This window comes from Gigantopelta aegis, chromosome 14 (assembly GCF_016097555.1).
Source record: "Gigantopelta aegis isolate Gae_Host chromosome 14, Gae_host_genome, whole genome shotgun sequence".
Lineage (NCBI taxonomy): Eukaryota > Metazoa > Mollusca > Gastropoda > Neomphalida > Peltospiridae > Gigantopelta > Gigantopelta aegis.
In genome coordinates, this window is record NC_054712.1 from 42,827,619 (window position 1) to 42,847,636 (window position 20,018).

At 39.4% G+C, this 20,018-nt stretch overlaps 1 protein-coding gene and 1 long non-coding RNA gene across 3 annotated transcripts in view; one reads left to right on the top strand and one right to left on the bottom strand.

The window, feature by feature from the left end:
* Positions 1-19,654, bottom strand: part of LOC121388737 — a 29,292-nt gene extending 9,638 nt beyond the window's left edge. The window contains exons 1-2 of the mRNA XM_041520218.1: positions 19,426-19,654; positions 10,044-10,170 (exon numbers count right to left, since the gene is read on the bottom strand). Of these exons, the coding sequence (XP_041376152.1) occupies positions 10,044-10,170; positions 19,426-19,556 (258 nt within the window). The 5' untranslated portion in view covers positions 19,557-19,654. The remainder of the gene's footprint in view (positions 1-10,043; positions 10,171-19,425) is intronic.
* On the top strand, positions 1,880-15,521 carry LOC121388738. 2 transcript variants are annotated; one of them, XR_005960003.1, is made up of 3 exons: positions 1,880-2,013; positions 12,274-12,350; positions 15,225-15,521. It is a non-coding gene; the product is annotated as an uncharacterized LOC121388738 (long non-coding RNA). The 2 variants fall into 2 exon arrangements; XR_005960004.1 differs by having other exon boundaries at positions 1,898-2,017.
* Positions 19,655-20,018: the final 364 nt, after the last annotated feature.

Below are 20,018 nucleotides of genomic sequence, written 5' to 3' on the forward strand. Positions count from 1 at the left end.
TAATTTATAATCATTTTTTGTACAGGTTGTTTGAATACCGTAACAGGTCATGATAATACTGACATATTTTTATGGTTTTTATTCCAGGGATTTTCATAAATAATATATAAGACTGGAAAATCACTTGGGTATAATTTTGATTAGTACTTTAGTTTACTTCTCTGATTAACCCTTTGTGTTCCACAGACACTTTAGTTTTGGTGTCGGAAAGAAATGAAATATCATACGTTTCGTCAGTATACCACACCAAGATATATATTTTAAAGTGTTTTTTCATCATTATACGTCATTAAGAAAAGACAGTCATAACTCTTAAATGGGCATTCCTGACTTAATAAACATTTAAACATGTCCCTTGCTAAGAAGGCTTTTAATGAATAAAACTAGATATTAATTACATTTTCTTGCTTAGAATATTAATGTTTGTACACCATATGTTTCTGATATTCCTGTTTATAGTAGCTAAAACATAATGTTTGCTTTACATGTATAAAATTACTGAAGGCACAGTCTTTTTGAGCTGCTAATTAGAATATTTTGGCCTGGTGTTGACCACTTTTGAAATATGCCGTATAAGCGGTGTCTGAAACGCCTTAGTATGCAGTATACATAGTTTTCTGTTTCGTTAAGTTCATGTCACCCCGAACTCCGTGTCACCTTGACACTTCATTCACCGAGCTCGTGCAACGCAGTGGGGTGTGTAATGGAAACCCGCTACTAGATCCTCCCTATACACGCTGGGAGGTCGAGCGTGCAGCGAGGTGGGTCAGTGTAACAGATCTACTCCCTAATTCATGTCATCTAATATTTAAAACTATACTACAAAATGCCTGTTGTAATCAGCAGAAAACACGCTGGAATCGCTGTAAATACTAGTTTTTAGCAATTGTTAGCTCTCCTTAGCATGGGAACTTATATGGTATCAATATGGTAATATCGAAAATAGCTCCACCATAATTGTCTTTTGACATTGAGATCTGATGTTCCCTGCTCTCTCTCTCTCTCTCTCTCTCTCTCTCTCTCTCTCTCTCTCTCTCTCTCTCTCTCTCTCTCTCTCTCTCTCTCTGTCTGCCTCTCTCTTTCTCTCTCTCTATCTCTCTGTCTCTGTCTGTCTCTCTGCACCTGTCTGGCATCCTCGTCCTCTGCCGCTAATAACGTTGATCTGACCCACGGCACTAACTATCGACCGCCGGTAGTAGGGGAGCATAGTACCTCTTAACAATGCCGTAAGTAACTGCTGAACACTCTCCAAAGTGGTCAGACTAAGCCCACAGCTAAAAGCTGATAGGGAATGACAGATGTGTGGCACGGATAGCCACAAGAGACAAGCACGTGTCGCGGTTGGAGAGACAAGGACTGGGATGTGGAGGTGGACAGCGAAAGAAGTTGAAAGATAGGAGTGGCGCACAGTAGCCGATGTGTATTTTGATGCTGGGACGTCGTTAAACATTCATTCATTCCGACACAATTTGTACATAAAAAAAGTTTCTTTTTGTTTTGTTTATCGACACCACTAATCATCGGCTGTTGGATGACAAACATTTGGTAATTCTGGCATTTAGTCTTAAAGAGGAAACCCGCTATATATATTTTTTTTTACATTAACAGCAAGGGATCTTTTAAATGCATCAACCCACAGACATGATAGCACATACTACGGCCAGTCGAGGTGCACTGGCTGGAACGAGAAATAGCCCAATGGGCCCACCGACGGGGGTCGATCCTAGACCTACAGCGCATCAAGCGAACGCTTTTCCACTGGGCTACATCTCGTCCCCAATTTTTACATCAAATGCAAATTAACACACACACACACACACACACACACACACACACACCCTTCTTCTCCCACATTTTCAAGAGTCGTACGATCCTGTATCGCCATGTCATCCCGACACGGAACGTCGCCTATCAATGTCGTGTTCGCGTCTATAGTACACCTGTGTCGCGGATTAAGAAGGAGGACCGACCGCAGATTGTGAACTAACACTTTACACGGCGGCGCTGGAATACGTATGTATGTGTGTATGCCCACAAATGACTGTCGGGTCAGATGTCGGGAATTAACGTGCTTATATCAATTTAATGTTCAAACACGCTCGTTGCGAGCACGATGTCTGACTAGAGCCAGAAACTGTACTCGGAACGAGAGGGGTGGGGGAGTGTTTAAACGTTAAAAACGTTTATACAGATGATTAGCTAAAAATACTTAATTGATGGTTAAATAAACTTTATTTACAAAGAAGTTAAAGGGACATTCCTGAGTTTGCTGCAATTTTTAAGATGTTATCAACTAACAGAGACTTTTTAACGGATATAATTACATATCAAATATATTTTTCTGCATAATATATTAGTGGCTGTACAGTAAATGTGTTTCTGATCGTTCTAATATTTGTATTAGGTTAAATTTCATTTTATTAAAATCCAGTTGGGGCTTCTTACAAATATTAAGATGAACAGAAACACATTAAATATAAAGACACTGATATTCTAACCAAGAAAATATATTTAATATGTATAGTAAGTATAATCATGAAAATATTTTATTAGTCGGAAACATCTTACAATGTAGCAAACTCAGGAATGTCCCTTTAAAAGGGTTTAAACAAAGGGTTAAAAAAGGTTTATACAATTGATTACGTAAAAAGTAGAATATTGACAATAACGTATGTCTGGTTAATGTGGTATTTATGTCGGAGGAGAGTAGAAGGGAAGGTCCGCCCCATTTGTAATTCATTTCCCTACGCCCTCCCAACCACCACCTCCACCATAATGGAAATGGCTGGAATACGGTGACCCGACCCCATATCTTCTGTCAGCTACTGGTGTTTGTTTAGGAAGGGCTATTCAGTTTTGTTTATAAACAAAAAGTATTATGGTAATATATCGTCAAATAGCCCGACCAGCTGCGCGCTGTGTACAATAGCTACTCAGTGCTCGACACAATCATGCAGTGTAAACTGGGCCTAGTTGACTGGTTTCAACCACGAGGTGGAGGTCTGTCTCTCTGTCGGGGCGAGGGCGGGACGTAACCCAGTGGTAAAGCGCTCGCTTGATGCGCGGTCGGTTTGGGATCGACACCCGTCGGTGGGCCCATTGAGCTATTTCTTGTTCCAGCCAGTTCACCAAGAATACCGTGGTATGTGCTGTCCTGTCTGTGGGATGGTGCCTATAAAACATCCCTTGCTACTAATGGACAAATGTAGCGGGTTTCCTGTCTAAGACTATATGTCAAAATTACCTAATGTTTAACATCCAACAGCCGACGATTAATAAATCAATGTGCTCTTGTGGTGTCGTTAAACAAAACAAACTTTAATGTCGGAGCGGGATGAAGACCAGTGGTAAGCGCTCCTTGATGATGGGATGATGAAAATAAAAAATCCTTTGCTACTAATGGACATATGAAGCGAATTTTCTCTCTAAGACTATAATTTCCAATAGCCGATGATTAAATAAATCACCGTATTCTAGTGGTGTGTGTGCGTCTGTGCGTCAGTGTGTGAGTGTGTGTGTGTGTGTGTGTGTGTGTGTGTGTGTGTGTGTGTGTGTGTAATAATATAGGTAATAATAATAATAATAATAATAATAATGCTGATGATAGTAGTAGTAGTAGTAGTCGTAGTCGTAGTAGTAATAGTAGTAGTAGTAGTAGTAATAATAATAATAGTAATAGTAGTAGTAGAAGTAGTAGTAGTAGTAGTAGCCGTAGTAGTAGTAGTAGTCGTAGTAGTAGTAGTAGTAGTGGCAATAGTAGTAGTAATAGTAGTAGTAGTCGTAGTAATAGTAGTAGTCGTAGTAGTAGTAGTAGTAGTAGTAGTAGTGGCAATAGTAGTAGTAATAGTAGTAGTAGTCGTAGTAATAGTAGTAGTCGTAGTAGTAGTAGTCGTAGTAGTAGTGGTAATAGTAGTAGTAGTAGTAGTCGTAGTAGTAGTAATAGTAGTAGTAGTAGTAGTAGTAGTAGTAGTCGTAGTGGTAATAGTTCTAGCAGTAGTCGTAGTAGTAGTAGTAGTAGTAGTAGTAGTAGTAATAATATTAGTAATAATAATATTATTAGTAGTAATAATAATAGTAGTAGTAGTAGTTGTAGAAGTATTGGTAGTAGAAGTAGTAGTAGTAAAAGGTAGTAGTAAAAGTAATAATAATAATAATAATAATAATAATAATAGTTGTAGTAGTAGTAGTAGTAGTAGTAGTAGTAGTAGTAGTAGTAGTAGTAGTAGTAGTAATAGTTGTAGTATTAGTAGTAATAATAACAGTAGTAGTGGTAGAACTAGTAGTAGTAATAGTAGTAGTAGTAGTAGTAGAGTAGAAGTAGTAGCCGTAGTAGTAGTAGTAGTGGTAGAACTAGTAGTAGTAATAGTAGTAATAATAATATTAGTAGTAGAAATAGTAGTAGTAGTAATATTAGTAGTAACTGTGGTAATAATAATAATAATAATAATAATAATAGTAGTAGTAGTAGTTGTTGTTGCGGTAGTAGCAGCAAGGAGAAGGAGAAGGAGGAGAAGAAAATAGTGATGGGTTTAGAGCTATTGGGGGGGGGGGGGGGTAGTTTCACCTTCTTTTTATTATATTTGTAACATGAATAATACGCGTGACCCCTCCTCCCCATCTTTCTAAAATCTTCGGTACTCGGTTACAGCGAGAGTGGACTGTTGACGATTTTTGTTACGGCGTGATGCTTGTTTCTTGCACTAGCTCCGGTAGATTTTTAGACAATATTGTTTATGCTTATAAGGTAACTTTCATATTTAATTATTCAAACCACTCAGATATTAATTTTAACGTACCGTACATATATGCACGTGTTTAATTTAGTGCATAGCGAGGTATAGCATAGTTTAAAGTACTATTTAATAGTGTCATGCAAAATTGCATGCTAAAAAAAAGAACCGTCGAAAAAATATGTCAGGACTACCAATGTTGATGGTAACTTTCATACAAGCAATACATTTTGTGTATAGAATAAATATGTTAGCATTTATTGTCAAAACATTGCTTTAAAATATCAGAAAATACATGTTTATCTAATAGAAATCAAAACAGAAATGATACGGAGTTTTGACGAGTTCTATTCACAGGTTACGGCGTTTTACCGAATTCGTTTGATTATGGAATTGTCATTCATTGATGCATCGTCTGTTATCATTAATGAAACTGATAGATCAATGAACATTTCTTTGCCAGATGTCAAAGAAAACAATATCACCAATTCTGACAACTGTACTGATATTAATGTTGACATTAACAACTGTAAACACGCTATAACATCAACCCCAAAATCAACGGTTAGTGGAGTATTAAAGAAAAAAAAGTGATCTTTGTACTTACGAAAGTCCAGTTGGCAGTAATTTGAAACGACACTTTACAAAACATGAGAAGAAAAAAAATCAGCTGTTACAAATGTTCGAGAAGATATTCCAATAAATTTGATTTAAAGCAGCATGCTACTTTCTCGCATGATTATGCCAAACTGCTATGTGAGGTGTGTTCAAAGGTCTATAAAACTCGACAAGGACTTTCCATACACAAACATCGTCACCATGCTAAGACATACACGTATACGTGTACATATTGTGATAAGACATACTCTGATAAGTCACTTTATTTCGGCCATTTGAATAACCATGTCGAAAACAAGCCTTACAACTGCCCAAAATGCTCAAAACCTTTTGCATATGTTTCAAGTATGCGAAAACACACCATGTATCGGTGATAACCCTTAAAAATATGCATGCAAAATATCAAAACATTAGCGTCCCTGCAAGATCACAAGGTCGGTAAGCACGGTGAAGTGAACAAAATGTGTGGGTGTGGTAAAACATTCAAATGGTGCCAATCGTTTGTACGACACAGGGAGATGTGTACAGTTGGTTAAATGCAACATGTTGTTTAAAACCTTATATGGCAAAGAAACTATGCACGAGTAAACCCCAAACTTCTGTTGTAGCTTTAACTTAATCATTTGACTTTTTAATTTTTGTTTAAGAACACTGTTAATTTTCGATTGTTTAGTACTGGTACGTACTCAACATTTGAAACATCCATTCTTCTTGATCCACGTTATTGTTTACAATTTAGTTGATTTTATTGGGTAATGCTAATTACTCATTTGCAAGATGCATTTAAGTTTAATAATGAGTGTTCTTTTGTTATGTACTGAAAAACTATTACAATACTCAAATAGGTTATTGTGATTTTCGTTACACCAAACCAGTTAATATCATCATTACAGGCAATCTAACACATTACATTCACACATATGGAATATACAGTATTACTATTTTGTTTTCAATTCTGTTGAATTGTTGATTGAATTGTTCATTTGGCTCTTTGTCATTATGATACTGTATTGGCTGTTCCTCCTCGGATATTAATAATTGAAAAAGTACGTGCTTATTTGACCATTTTAAAATGTTTTCGTTTTGATCCGAGAAAACATAGTTGATAAATAATGCATATAGTTTTGTCATTTCTAAAATTCAGAAGTGCATTCAATTTATATGTCATATAATCCCATCGGAATATAGACCAGGATCTTGAAGCTATCCATGTTATGGCGGCAGTGGAGAACTGGTCTTGTTCCCGTTGAAGGTTGGTCGACACTAGACAATGCTGCTTTCTTTCGCTTTGGTTTGACACGTTGTTGTTCAATCAAATCAAAACTGTGATTTCTGCAAGATATATACACACACGCGTATGCATATATACACACACGCGTATGCATATATACACGTAAACTCGTACACACATACACAGTTTATTGTGGTTTATTTTAAACCCTTAGGAAAATTAAGATGCTACAGAGAGAGAGAGAGAGAGAGAGAGAGAGAGAGAGAGAGAGAGAGAGAGAGAGAGAGAGAGAGAGAGAGAGAGAGAGAGAGAGAGAGAGAGAGAGAGAGAATTTGGAACATAATGTAGTATTAAAGGGACATTCCTGAGTTTGCTGTAATTTTTAAGATGTTATCGACTAACAGGGCCTTTTTAAAGCTGCAATGTCTGGTTTCAGTCGTATACAATCAAGTTCTAAGTTCAAATACAAGCATAACTGCACTTTTAATTCACTCGTGAGTTGTCTTTAACGCATATCGTCAAATACTTACTAGCCAGTTAGAACAATTCTCGCCATTTTGTAATACCAGGCGGATTCTAGCAGCCACTTCCTAGCAGCCAATTACGCTAGCAGCCAATTTCAGCAGACACGCCTTTTATAATGTGTGTTGTGGTGTGGGCTATACGAAACTAGTTGGACATCCTATATTACCGTAGTACAGACAGATTTTTAAAGTGATACTTCAGATATTATAAAAGTGCTTAATAAAACGGTTACGTTGTATTTATACGGATATTAGTAACAATAAGACTGTGAAAATGAGTCTTGGTTGTTATTTTGTTTTTGTGTTGTTATTATATAAAGATACTCTTTAAAACTCTAAAATTCTTAAGTTGCAGTGAATAATAAAAATTAGCATACCAGTGTGTTTAAAAGTGTGTGAAATACAGGTAACAATCGAAAGGCGTACGAGTCCGGTGTTTAGAACGTCGCCATGAGTGTCTGCTGAAATTGGCTGCTAGCGTAATTGGCCTCAGACCACAATTAATTTCGCTATATGTTTCTATATAGCCTTAGTGGCTATAACATTTTTATTAATATCAGCAGGCCCGTGAAGTTTTGTATGTACCTTTGCCTGCATGGGGGACACATACCCTGAAAAGGACAACCCCTGTTGTCCAGCTCTTTCTCCCAGCATATTGGTTTAAACAGACACACCCTCTAAACCAGGCCGGAGTACACCCATTTTACCCAAAAAGTACTACTTTTGCATGGGCCGGAATTACCACAAACAAGTCTTCAATGTCAGCAAGTTACACATGTTTACAAACTACATGCTATCCCCTGTCACTTCAGTCAAACAGTTGCCACTTCATAGCTGTCTGCCATGAAATAATCACAGTCAAACAGCAGACTACTTGCGCGGTGAAACTTCCGGATTTTGGACAACCAAATGGGAAGATAACTGTAATCTGAGGCCAATTGGCTGCTAGGAATTGGATGCTAGAATCCGCTCGGTTTTTGTAATGCAACAATAGCCGAACCGTACTATTTTTAGCCCAGAGGGAGCCCGGCAAAAGTGTCCCACTTTCAAAATACTGGGTTTATTTTTAACTTAGAAAAGCCAGTGTAGTGAAACCAATTCGGAGTGCGGCGTCTTATATGCACCAAACGTAATGGAATTTTCTGTTCTAAATGCTTAAATAATTAAAATATTCCAGACAATGCACGTTTAACGAGTGTAATTACATATCAAATATATTTTTCTGCATAAAATATTAGTGGCTGCATATTAAACGTGTTTCTGATCGTTCTAATATTTGTACTGCGTTAAATTTGATTTTATTTCCATATATATTTTTGTTCGTGCGTACGTAAGTGAAAATCCAGTTTGGGCTTCTACAAATATTAAGACGACAAGAAACACATTGAATATACAGACACTGATATTCTAAACAAGAACATATATTTAATATGTAAGCTTAATAGTAAAAATAGTGTATTAGTCGGAAACATCTTACAATGCAGCAAACTCGGGAATGTCCCTTTAACAGATGTTACTGGTATGTGTATTTTATTGGTAGTTTCATCAAAATATACATCCTTAATATCGCATCCTAAATTTTCTCTACATACATCAAATGTTCTTGTACGAAATTTAGATGTTATAATGTCACTGGATGGTATCAAAATTGACACTTTCTCTTTTGGGTGAATATGTCCAATATGTGTCTGACAGCTGCGTAAGATTTTGAAATTGTTTTCGATTATATTTGCATCTTGGTGTAGAATTATGAAACAAATAAGACAAAAATCATGAGTCAAAAATCGTAAAGACTCCGTAATTCGACTTTAAAAAATCAACAGCAGTTCGTATCCAGACAGTAAACGTTCCGTAGCATTTTCAATAATTGTATTAATCTAATTTAGTCATAAGTATAAGTACTTATATTTCTGTCATAATTGCGGCTTTTGCTGAGAGTTATGATATATGTATTTTACTTTAGTTATAAAATTTAAACAATTAATAATCAGGAAACTGTATTAAATAATATTAATATAATTTATGCGCATTTCCTGTAAATATACGTCCAAATCTGTATAATACTACAGAATATATATTCATTTTGATGCGTATAACGTGTGGTTGTTTCTACACTTCAATGTAAATAGAGGTTTTACCTTTGTTTTTGTCGTCTGTTCCATAGCAACAGCCACAGCCAGTGTTCATTCTACTAAAATCAGTAAAATGTAAAACAAATCCGTATCAAAAACAAGCAACACGCCGTAACAAAAATCGTCAACAGTCCACTCTCGCTGTAACCGAGTACTGATACAGTGGGTTAAGCCAGCGGACATCAGGTTGGTAGGTACTCGGTTCGCCTCCCGGAACCCGTTCCATCACAGAGCCACTTTAACGACTCAGTGGGTAAGTCCACTACACCGACTTCTCTCTCACTAACCACTAGTCCAGTGTCCTATACAGACAACCCAGATAAAGGAAGTGTGGGCCCAGGGTTAAACATGATATTTGTCGACCGCTGGGTCGTCTGAAATTTGGAACTTGACAGTTTATAACAATTAAGCGCTCTCTAGCCCTAATCGCACGTGGTGGGCGAGATTTAGCTCAGTCGGTTGAGTGCTCGTCTGAGGTGCTTGCGTCGCAGGATCGAACAGCCTCGATGGAACCATTCAACAGATTCGGTTCTTCCCCGTTCCAAACCAGTGGACCACAAAGGTTGTGGTATGTGCTTTTCTGTCTGTTGAAAAGTGCATATAAAATATCCCATGCTGCATTAGGAACAATGTAGCTGGTTTCCTCTGATGACTACGTGTCAGAATGACCAAATGTTTCATGTCCAATAGCCGATGATTAATTAATCAATGTGCTCTAATGGTGTCGATAAAAGAAAATCGCACATGTAAAGCGAATAGGGCGAGAGTACGCTTGCGACAATGCTATGGACATGGTATCAGAACTCACGCCGGTTCCTTTCTTACACCTGTCAATACCCGCCAGGTAGCTGGGTCCAGGGTTACCCGCGCTCACTCGACACGGGTTGAAATCTACGTTGTAGAAATCGATGTCCATCACAATAGCAGCGACAAACCTGGCAAATACAGTCATGGAAATAAAAACATTACAAAATATACGTGTACCAATAATGAATCATTTTTGAAATAGTCACTAATTCTTGATGGTCATGTTGGTTGAAAGCAGGACAATTGTAATTTTCTGTTCCAAATACTAAAATCTTAATACTGTCATCCTACGTATCTTCAATTATCTTATTGATTTTTCAACGTCCTAACCATAGTTCCACGACTGGTATACCAAAAACCGTTGTTTATGTTGTCGTATTTTGTGGGAAAGTGCATACCAAAGATCCTGTCCTGCTAATGGACAAACTTAGAGTGTTTCTTGTAAGACTATGCGTCAACATCATCAAATGATTGACATCCAATAACCGATGATTAAATAACCAATGTGTTCTAGTGGTGTCATTAAAAAAATTTTAATATCCCATACTTATTAGACAGTGCAAAATAAGTTCATCTACATTTTTGTACCGCCGATCGTAAGGTATACACCATTTGACCATAGCAATATTTCCGATATGATGGACATATGAAAAAGGCTATTTTGACCCAAGTGTGAAAGCGAAATAAAAGTCACCATTCATGAATACATATACCTTGTTCATCACACAAATCAATGCCACTTTAGATGGTTTATTTAACGACATACTTAACACATTTTATTTACGGTTATATGGTGTCAGTCATATGGTTAAAGACAACACAGATATTGAGGGAGGAAACCCGCTGTCGCCACTTGGTGGTGCACTGGCTGGAGCGAGAAATAGCCTGCCACTTTAGATTCCTTTTACCAACATAGCTTAAATTATACTATTTTAATCATATGTCTGTTACATGTGTATTAGTTTTGCTGCAAGAAGTTTGTTTTGTTTAACAACACCACTAGAATATATTGATTTATTAATCATAGGCTATTGGATGTCAAACATTTGGTAATTCTGATACAGTCTTAGAGAGGAAACCCGCCACATTTTTCCATTAGTAGCAAGGGAACTTGTACATGCACCATCCCAGAGACAAGAGAGAACATACCACAGTCTTTGATATACCAGTTGTGGTGCACTGGTTGAACGAGAAATAGCGCATTACCACTGGTCTATGTCCCGTCCTTAGTTTTGCTGCAGAATTATTTCTTTCAGGCGAATCAAGAATTTATCTCAAAGGACTGATTTTGGTTTGGAATTCTTTTATATTACACAACTGGTCAAAGAAAGAAAGAAAGAAATATTTTATTTAACGACGCACTCAACACATTTTATTTACGGTTATATGGCGTCAGACATATGGTTAAGGACCACACAGATATTGAGAAAGGAAACTCACTGTCGCCACTTCATGGGCTACTCTTTTTGATTAGCAACAAGGGATATTTTATATGCACCATCCCACAGACAGGGTAGTACATACCACGGCATTGTGGTGCACTGGCTGGAACAACTGGTCAAAGGCCGTGGTATGTACTTTCTTGTCTGTGGGAAAGTATATATAAAATATCCCTTGCTGCATTAGGAAAAATGTAACTGGTTTGATGACTTCTTCTTCTTTTCGTTCACTTGTTGACTACACGTCGAGGCCAGCAGTGACTATGAACAATACTGTTCTCTGTAGATCACTTCTTGTGCCATACAGCTTCTTCTGGAGAGTTGTTGTAGTTGTCCAGGTAGTCTCCCTCAGCTGCTGTAGGTTTATGCAGTGTTGAAGTCTCAAACAAGTAGTAAGTTACTGTCTGATGTCTGGATAGCATTACGGGAGAGTTCTTTGTCATTTGGGCAGTAAAAATTTACAATCATCAGTGTGAAGCTCAGACTTTTTTGTTTTGATCTTGACCCCACTGAATTCAGCTTCCTCCATATATCTATTGGTTTCAATGGCACTGATGTTGTTCCTAATCAGAGTGACTACCCCACCCTTGGTTCTTCCACTGCAATCACTTCTGAAGGTCTGGTAACCTCTGACCTTGAAGCTCATTGATTCTTTCAGATAGGATTCTTGGATGCAACAGTTGTTGATCTGGTTTTCATGCATAAAGTGCTGAAGCTCTGTCTTCTTGTTTGAAACTCCCTCAGTATTCCAGTGCATTATGTTGATAGGGGTGTTTTCTTTTGTTTTGCCAGTAGCTTTACTTCCTCGTCCCCTGGCTCCGCGAAACGATCGGAAGGACTTCCAGTAGCTGAGGATGGGCCCTCTCGAGGTAAGGAGCCCGGCGCTGCACCTGCCTGCCTGAATTATTGTCGAGAAATAGCTGTTGATGCATGATTTTCATATTTAAAGGACAATTTGGGGTCATTCAATGTCATTTAGGTTAAATGTTTATATCTGGACGATAAAAACCGTATTCCATTATCAAAATTGTATCTCTGCACAAGGCAGAGTCGAAAGAATATTAGGCAAAGTCGTGATTGGTTCCATGATCCACTGTCAGGTACTCGTCCTTAAGAGGACTGCCACTCCCCTAGGAGATCCGTAACATGATGTTTCATCCCTTCTACACCGTCTGTAGGAGGAGTGCCACACTAGCTTAGTCAATGGAATATATATACCTTCATGAATCCACTGTGGAAACACTTATCATTCAGGTGTTAGCGAAAGGTGAGCACCCATAATGAGCACAGCCAACAGTCAACAAGTTCATAGTTGAAAAGGAAGGAAGGAAATGTTTTATTTAACGACGCACTCAACACATTTTATTTACGGTTATATGGCGTCGGATATATGGTTAAGGACCACACAGATATTGAGAGAGGAAACCCACTGTCGCCACTTCATGGGCTACTCTTTTTTGTTTAGCTGATAAGGATATTTTATATGAACCATCCCACAGACAGGATAGTACACACCACGTCCTTTGTTACACCAGTTGTGGAGCACTGACGAGAAATAGAAATAGACAAATGAGCCCACAGACGGGAATCGATCCCAATAGTTGAAAATATGAAAATGCATGTACAAGGTCAAAATAGGTCACACTGAGGTGGAGGATCTTTCTTCGAGATAAATGAATGGGTCAAGTAAGTATGACTGATGCGAGCACGACACAAGACGATTTCATCCTTCCTGCACTGCCTATAGGAGGACTGCCACTCTCCCAAGACTCTCGTAACAGTACCGTCCCAATCAAATCGCCAAGTCGAAAAGGTAAATTGATTGATACTATGTTTAAAATCAGTATAAGGTACACCAACCCTGGCATGAGGTAAATCCAAAGCAGACTTGGCAGCTGAATCTGCCTTTTCCTTACCCCCGATGCCAACATGACTGGGCACCCAACACAATGCAATGTCTTTGTTTGCAAAGGATAAAAAGACACACTTTCGTATCACCATTCCAATTAAGGTATGGTCCAGCTTCATATTTTGTAAAGCTTGGAGACACGAAAGTGAGTCGGTAAAAATAATAAATTTGGATGCAACCGAATCCTTGATTTCTTCTAAGGCTTTAATGACTGCCCAAACTTCAGCACTAAAAACTGATGCTGAGTCAGTCTTATGGAAAGTATTGCGTCTGATGGAAAAACTGTGGCACAAGCCACAGAAGTCCCATCCACTGATCCGTCCGTATAGACAGGAATGTAACCACCGTACTTGTCTTGAATTTCCATGAAATGTTTTTATATATACAACAGCACCTATACGATCTTTCGTCTAACATCATTTTTACTCTGTCTTGGGCAGATATACGATTTTGATATCGGAATACGGTTTTATCGTTCAGATTTCAAGTAAATCTCGTCGTGGCCAGTAAATGGTAAAACTCCGAATGGTTTCACAACGTCCAAGTGATTTTGTCAGTATAACATTATGCGTATGTCTACACTCAACGAGACAGACGTATGTGGTATGCTGGACCACTCGCCTATTTGTTTCTCTATGCATACGAATCAGAAGTTATGGCAAATCTGGTTAATTCAAAATAAAGGAATCTGGCAATTTTAAACTTTATTTCCCACAATATTGATGATCTTATATCATTCAATAATAGCAGGATTACAGATTACCTTCCAGTGATTTACCAGCAAAGGGTAATAAGTCAGTTTCCTACCCCGATCTATGCATACAGATTCAAAGCGACTCTTTGCCAATAGTCAATTGTCCCCTTATGTCGAGCATGAATGAATGAATGAATGTTTAACGACATCCCAGCACGAAAAATACATCGGCTATTGGGTGTCAAACTATGATAATGCAAACAAATAAAGTGATGATCAACATCAATATAAAAATTCAAGATGTAAACAAAAACAGTGTAAAGAACTGTGCAAAAATAGATACGGACTTTTACTCAAAATTTCAATTGTATCTCGAAGAAAACAAGGGGATTTGTGCTGTATTGGCCATTCTCAAAGAGAATGTTACACCCCTGCACCACGGTGAGGTTACAGCACGCGCAGGGGCCTTATGTCGAGCTATATACTTTCTGTTCCAGCTGTTGGTATCTACATATCGCAACTTGTAAGATATCTTAGGGCATGTCCATTGCATGAATAGAGGGCGGGATTTAGCTCAGTCGGTTGAGTGCTCGCTTGAGGTGCTTGCGTTGTAGGATCGAACCACCTCGGTGGATCCATTCAGCTGATTGGGAGTTGTTTTTTTGTTGTTGTTTTTTTCTCGTTACAACCAGTGCACCACAACTGGACAAATGCCGTGATATGTGCTTTCCTGTCTGTGGGAAAGTGCATATTATAGATCCCTTGCTTCATTAGGAAAAAATGTAGCGGGTTTCCTCTGATAACTACGTGTCAGAATGACCAAATGTTTGACATCCAATAGCCGATGATTAATTAATCAATGTGCTCCAGTGGTGTCGTTAAACAAAACAAACAAACTTTAACTTTGTATGAATATTTCAAACAATACCATATCATTCTGGCACAGAAGTTGTTACTTCAGGGACCTCTGGGGGCATCAAATAAGGTTTATGATAGACATTTGGAGGGCTATATCTACTGAATATGATGCATCATGGACCAAAATGGTGGCTGATGCTATTCCATAGTTTGAACGTGTGAATACTTTTGCATCTCTTTGGTAAAACTCTTGCACATTTATTAATTGTTTTATCGTTTTAGATGAAGTGACAGACTTGACAGCTATGGTGGCAGTACTCACGACGGGTGCCATCAGTTGGGCAGGGTATACTCACCTTTTACGAACACCTGATACCACAACTGTTATGACAGTGATTCATGAGTAGAGATGGGTATTCAACAATTTTAGTATTGCAATACATTGCGATACAGGAACCTGAATTATGATACGTACCACGATATATGGCGAAGACCAATTCTCAATTATTAGAATGTATAAACTGCTCTAATTTCATGTGGAGTTTTATTTGTATAACTGAATAAAATGAAACAAAGAAAGAAATGTTTTATTTAACGATACACTAAACACATTGTATTTACAGTTATATGGCGTCAGAATATGGTTAAGAACCACACAGATATTGAGAGAGAAAACCCGCTGTCGCCACTTCATGGGCTACTCTTTTCGATTAGCAGCAAGGGATCTTTTATATGCACCGTCCCACAGACAGGGTAGTACATACCACGGCATTTGATACACCAGTCGTGATGCACTGGCTGGAACGAGACATAGCCCAATTGGCCCACCGACGTGGATCGATCCCAGACTGACCGCGCATCGACCGAGCGCTTTATCTCACCCCCTGAATAAAATGATACACCAGTCAACAAACATTGGTTCGGAACAAGTGAAGCAATGTTTCTTTGTCTGAGAAGGGTTCTATGTGCACTTTTAGCTATAGATAATTACTCTTCAGATTATGTATCTAGACCGCATAGAAGGTAAAAAAAACAATCGAGGATAGACATCCTGAAAGGTGGCAGTAACGTAAATAATGACATCACAAGTCATCGCATAGTTCCTATTATCGGCAAATGTACCACTTTTTAATTTGAAAATATTTTTTTTCTCCTTGACCATTCCCTTGTTCACAAAAGGCAACCCATGCAAAGGAAGAAGACATGGATTGTTACAGTAATTATATATACAATTTATACACACATAATGTAGTTATTACTTTATAGACAGAATTAATTAAAATAATATATTCACAAGGACCTGGATTTTAACAAGTATCTAGAGTAAATGAAAGTACATAATGCTATATGAGAGAGAGAGAGAGAGAGAGAGAGAGAGAGAGAGAGAGAGAGAGAGAGAGAGAGAGAGAGAGAGAGAGAGAGTATTCTATTTTATAAACGTTGGAGGTTTCTGCGATCTGATCCCAAGAAAACCAGAGACATCCAACTTTCATTTTAAACACTTTATAGGGTCTTGATACACTAGAAAATACCATTTGTTGTGAGCATGACGGCGATTAAAGATTGGCAGGGACGATTAAAGATTGTAGGTACTAGATCTAATAACAATTTCCTCAAGATATGGTCGCTGTATATACTCTTAAAAAAACAAAACAAACAAACAAACAAAAAAAACAAAAAAAACGTAGGGGAATGTAGGAAATAACAGCCAATTAAAGAAGTATCAAGACGTATCACTGTCTAGGAATAGATGCATGATAATAATTAAGGAATTGGGAAGAAATGACAACCAACAGTTCATGTTGTAAGTATGACTGCAAACAACCTTGAAACAAGATAGGGATGACATGTAAAACTCGAATATTTACGTCTTTTTATCAATAATGGGTAATATCCCCACGATTCGTCAAACATTCGTTTATTCGACGTGACATGCTACGAATCAATCTCCCAATGACGATTTGAGGAAGTCTATCCCACTCCTCTTGCAGCGCCTGGCCAAGTTCAGCTAAAGTAGCAGTCGGCCGTAGGCCTACATGTCTTTCGATCATGTCACAGACGTGTTCTATGGGTCAAAGGTTAGAGCTCATTGCTGGCCATGGCATTCTTGTAATGTTTTGCTGCTGACGGTAGTCATTTACTATATGTGCACGGTGGTCCCGAGCATTGTCATCTTGGAATGCTCATTATAATAATTATTTTATTGGGGTTATTTTTGCGGTGTGGTTTAAGGGGTTGTTTCTTTTTCTTTTGCATCTTATAAACCACGACTTTCAAGATTTCAGACATGAGGATGCACAAGTTCAAATTTTACTCGGGCTTCTAATATCGAATGACGTCTGATAAAATATACTCTTCAAAAAAAGAAACGCAAAAGGGTACAAATGGGTTATAACTCCGATTTTATGTTTCCTACCGGTTCATGCTTTGTGAATATACGGTCATTGCATGTCCCAAACACATTCCCACGGTTACATTCGATAAAACGCAGCTACTGTACAATAAAGTTCAAAATGTGAATATTCGCAAAAACGCAGCCACGTGCAAACCATGTCACCACTGCACGTGCGTTGTCTGCACGTGCAACATGAACACCGACAGTATAAAAGTGCAGGGTGTTCGCTTGCCTGGCCTCTGTATCTGGCCGACAGTTGACAATCCAGGACATGCCACGTCTCAGTGAACCGCAGAGAAACAATGCCATCGGCCGACTAGACGCAGGCGAATCCAGAACGGCCGTTGCCAGGGCATTTCATGTGTCCCCAAGCACCATCTCCAGACTGTGGGACCGTTACCAGCAACATGGATCAACACGTGACCTCCCTAGATCCGGTCGACCACGGGTCACTACCCCCGGGCAGGACCGCTACATCCGGGTACGCCACCTTCGGGAACGATTGACTACTGCCACCTCCACAGCCGCAGCAATACCATGTTTGCGCAGGATATCCGACCAGACCGTACGGAACCGCCTACGTGAGGTAGGAATTCGTGCCAGACGTCCAGTTCGAGGTGTCATCTTAACACCACAACACCGTCGACTCCGACTGCAGTGGTGCCAGATTCATCGACAATGGCCTCAACTGCGATGGAGACAGGTGTGGTTCAGTGACGAGTCCCGATTTCTGCTCCGACGTCATGATGGAAGATGTCGCGTGTATAGGCGTCGTGGTGAACATTATGCGGCAAACTGCGTGCAGGAAGTGGACAGATTCGGCGGGGGTAGTGTCATGGTGTGGGCAGCCATCTCACACACTGGCAGAACTGACCTGGTCCACGTGCAGGGCAACCTGAATGCACAGGGCTACATTGACCAGATCCTCCGGCCACACATCGTTCCAGTTATGGCCAACGCCAACGCAGTGTTCCAACATGACAACGCCAGGCCTCACACAGCACGTCTCACAACGGCTTTCCTACAGAACAACAACATTAATGTCCTTCCTTGGCCATCGATATCACCGGATTTGAACCCAATTGAGCATCTATGGGACGAGTTGGACCGACGCCTCCGACAGCGACAACCACAGCCCCAGACCCTGCCCGAGCTGGCAGCAGCCTTGCAGGCCGAGTGGGCCACCATCCCCCGGGACGTCATCCGTACTCTGGTTGCTTCAATGGGCAGGCGGTGCCAGGCAGTTGTCAACACACGCGGAGGCCACACCCGGTATTGACTCCAGATGACCTTGACCTTGGTGGTGTGTCCTATCACTTACTCACAATGGACTAGAGTGAATTGTGAACAATCCTGCAACATTTGGTAATTATCGGACTCACCATTCAATAATTAAATCAATTCTCCAAATGTTACGACAATGTGGTTTTGTGTTTCTTCTTTTGAAGAGTATAGTATAATACTCCAAAAATAGTTTTGGTATCTGATTACATGTGCCCAATTCAGTCAAAGTTTGCTTAAATACAATGATTCATGACCTGTTTTGATACATTATCTACTTGCCTACCCATAACCATGGATAAAAACACACTTTACATGCATTTCGTAGTAATAAAAGTTAACAATAGTACCTATGGGTGAATTATACTTCAAAATTAGTTATAGCTCCCGAAAAGTTTCAAACAGCTTCTGCGAAGCCACAGAGTTTTGTTTCTCGAAAGATGTTTTCAGCTCCAGGGATGAAAATCTTAAATTCGAGCCCTGATGCACTGACATTAGAGGAGGTCCAACACGATATTGACATCTAGTGATTTTGATGACTCCACCTCTGACTGGCATTACGTTTATTGTGGAATCTTTCATGTTAAAACCATGGAAAATCCAGTGACATGTAAGTTATGTATATGTTAATATTAAAGTAAATGTTGAAATTATTTCAATATTACAGAGTTTTGGTAATTTGGGGGAAATATCCCCTACTCTTTGCGAGCAGTATATCTTAGGCCAGGTAAAGCTTTGGCGTCGATTTGAAGTGAATTTGATAATAGAAGGAAGCTAGTTTAAGATCTCAAATGACCGGTAACTTACCTCTGTCGACGGAGATGCGTCCATTTGGAGTAGCGAGGCATGTACTCTACAACTGGAGACACGGCACTCAGCACCCATTTCTTGGCGGCGCTGCAGTCGAAGTACGGCTGCGTGAATTGAACCGGAAGCATCCGCTCGTCCTTCTCCGATTGGCTTGGAGACGATGGACCAAAGAAATGAGAATTGAGAAATTCTTGATGGGTGAATCGTCCCGTTTCGTTGGAATACTTTATGCCGATAGTGTATGTGAATTTTGTTAACGAATCCGCATCAGCTGCCACATCAGGAAGCCATTTTGTGTACCAAGGATTCATCTTGTAGCCCGGATGTGTATAATTGGCGCTACGTCCTGCCCCCATATCCGTTACCATGACGACCTTTTTTGTGGGTTCTCTGAGGTAGTTGTCCTGGTCGTTGTAATCATCCCACCTCCACGCCTTCGGTGCAAACAGGTTGAGCGTTCTGTTAAAGGCCATCGTGGTGTACCAGTTGGGGTAGCTGCAGTTGGTGTCGAAGTAGATGGCGCTGCCGTTGATCATGTTGGGGTTGGCGTTGACGTCTGCCGTGGTGGACATGTACATGTACATCCAGTT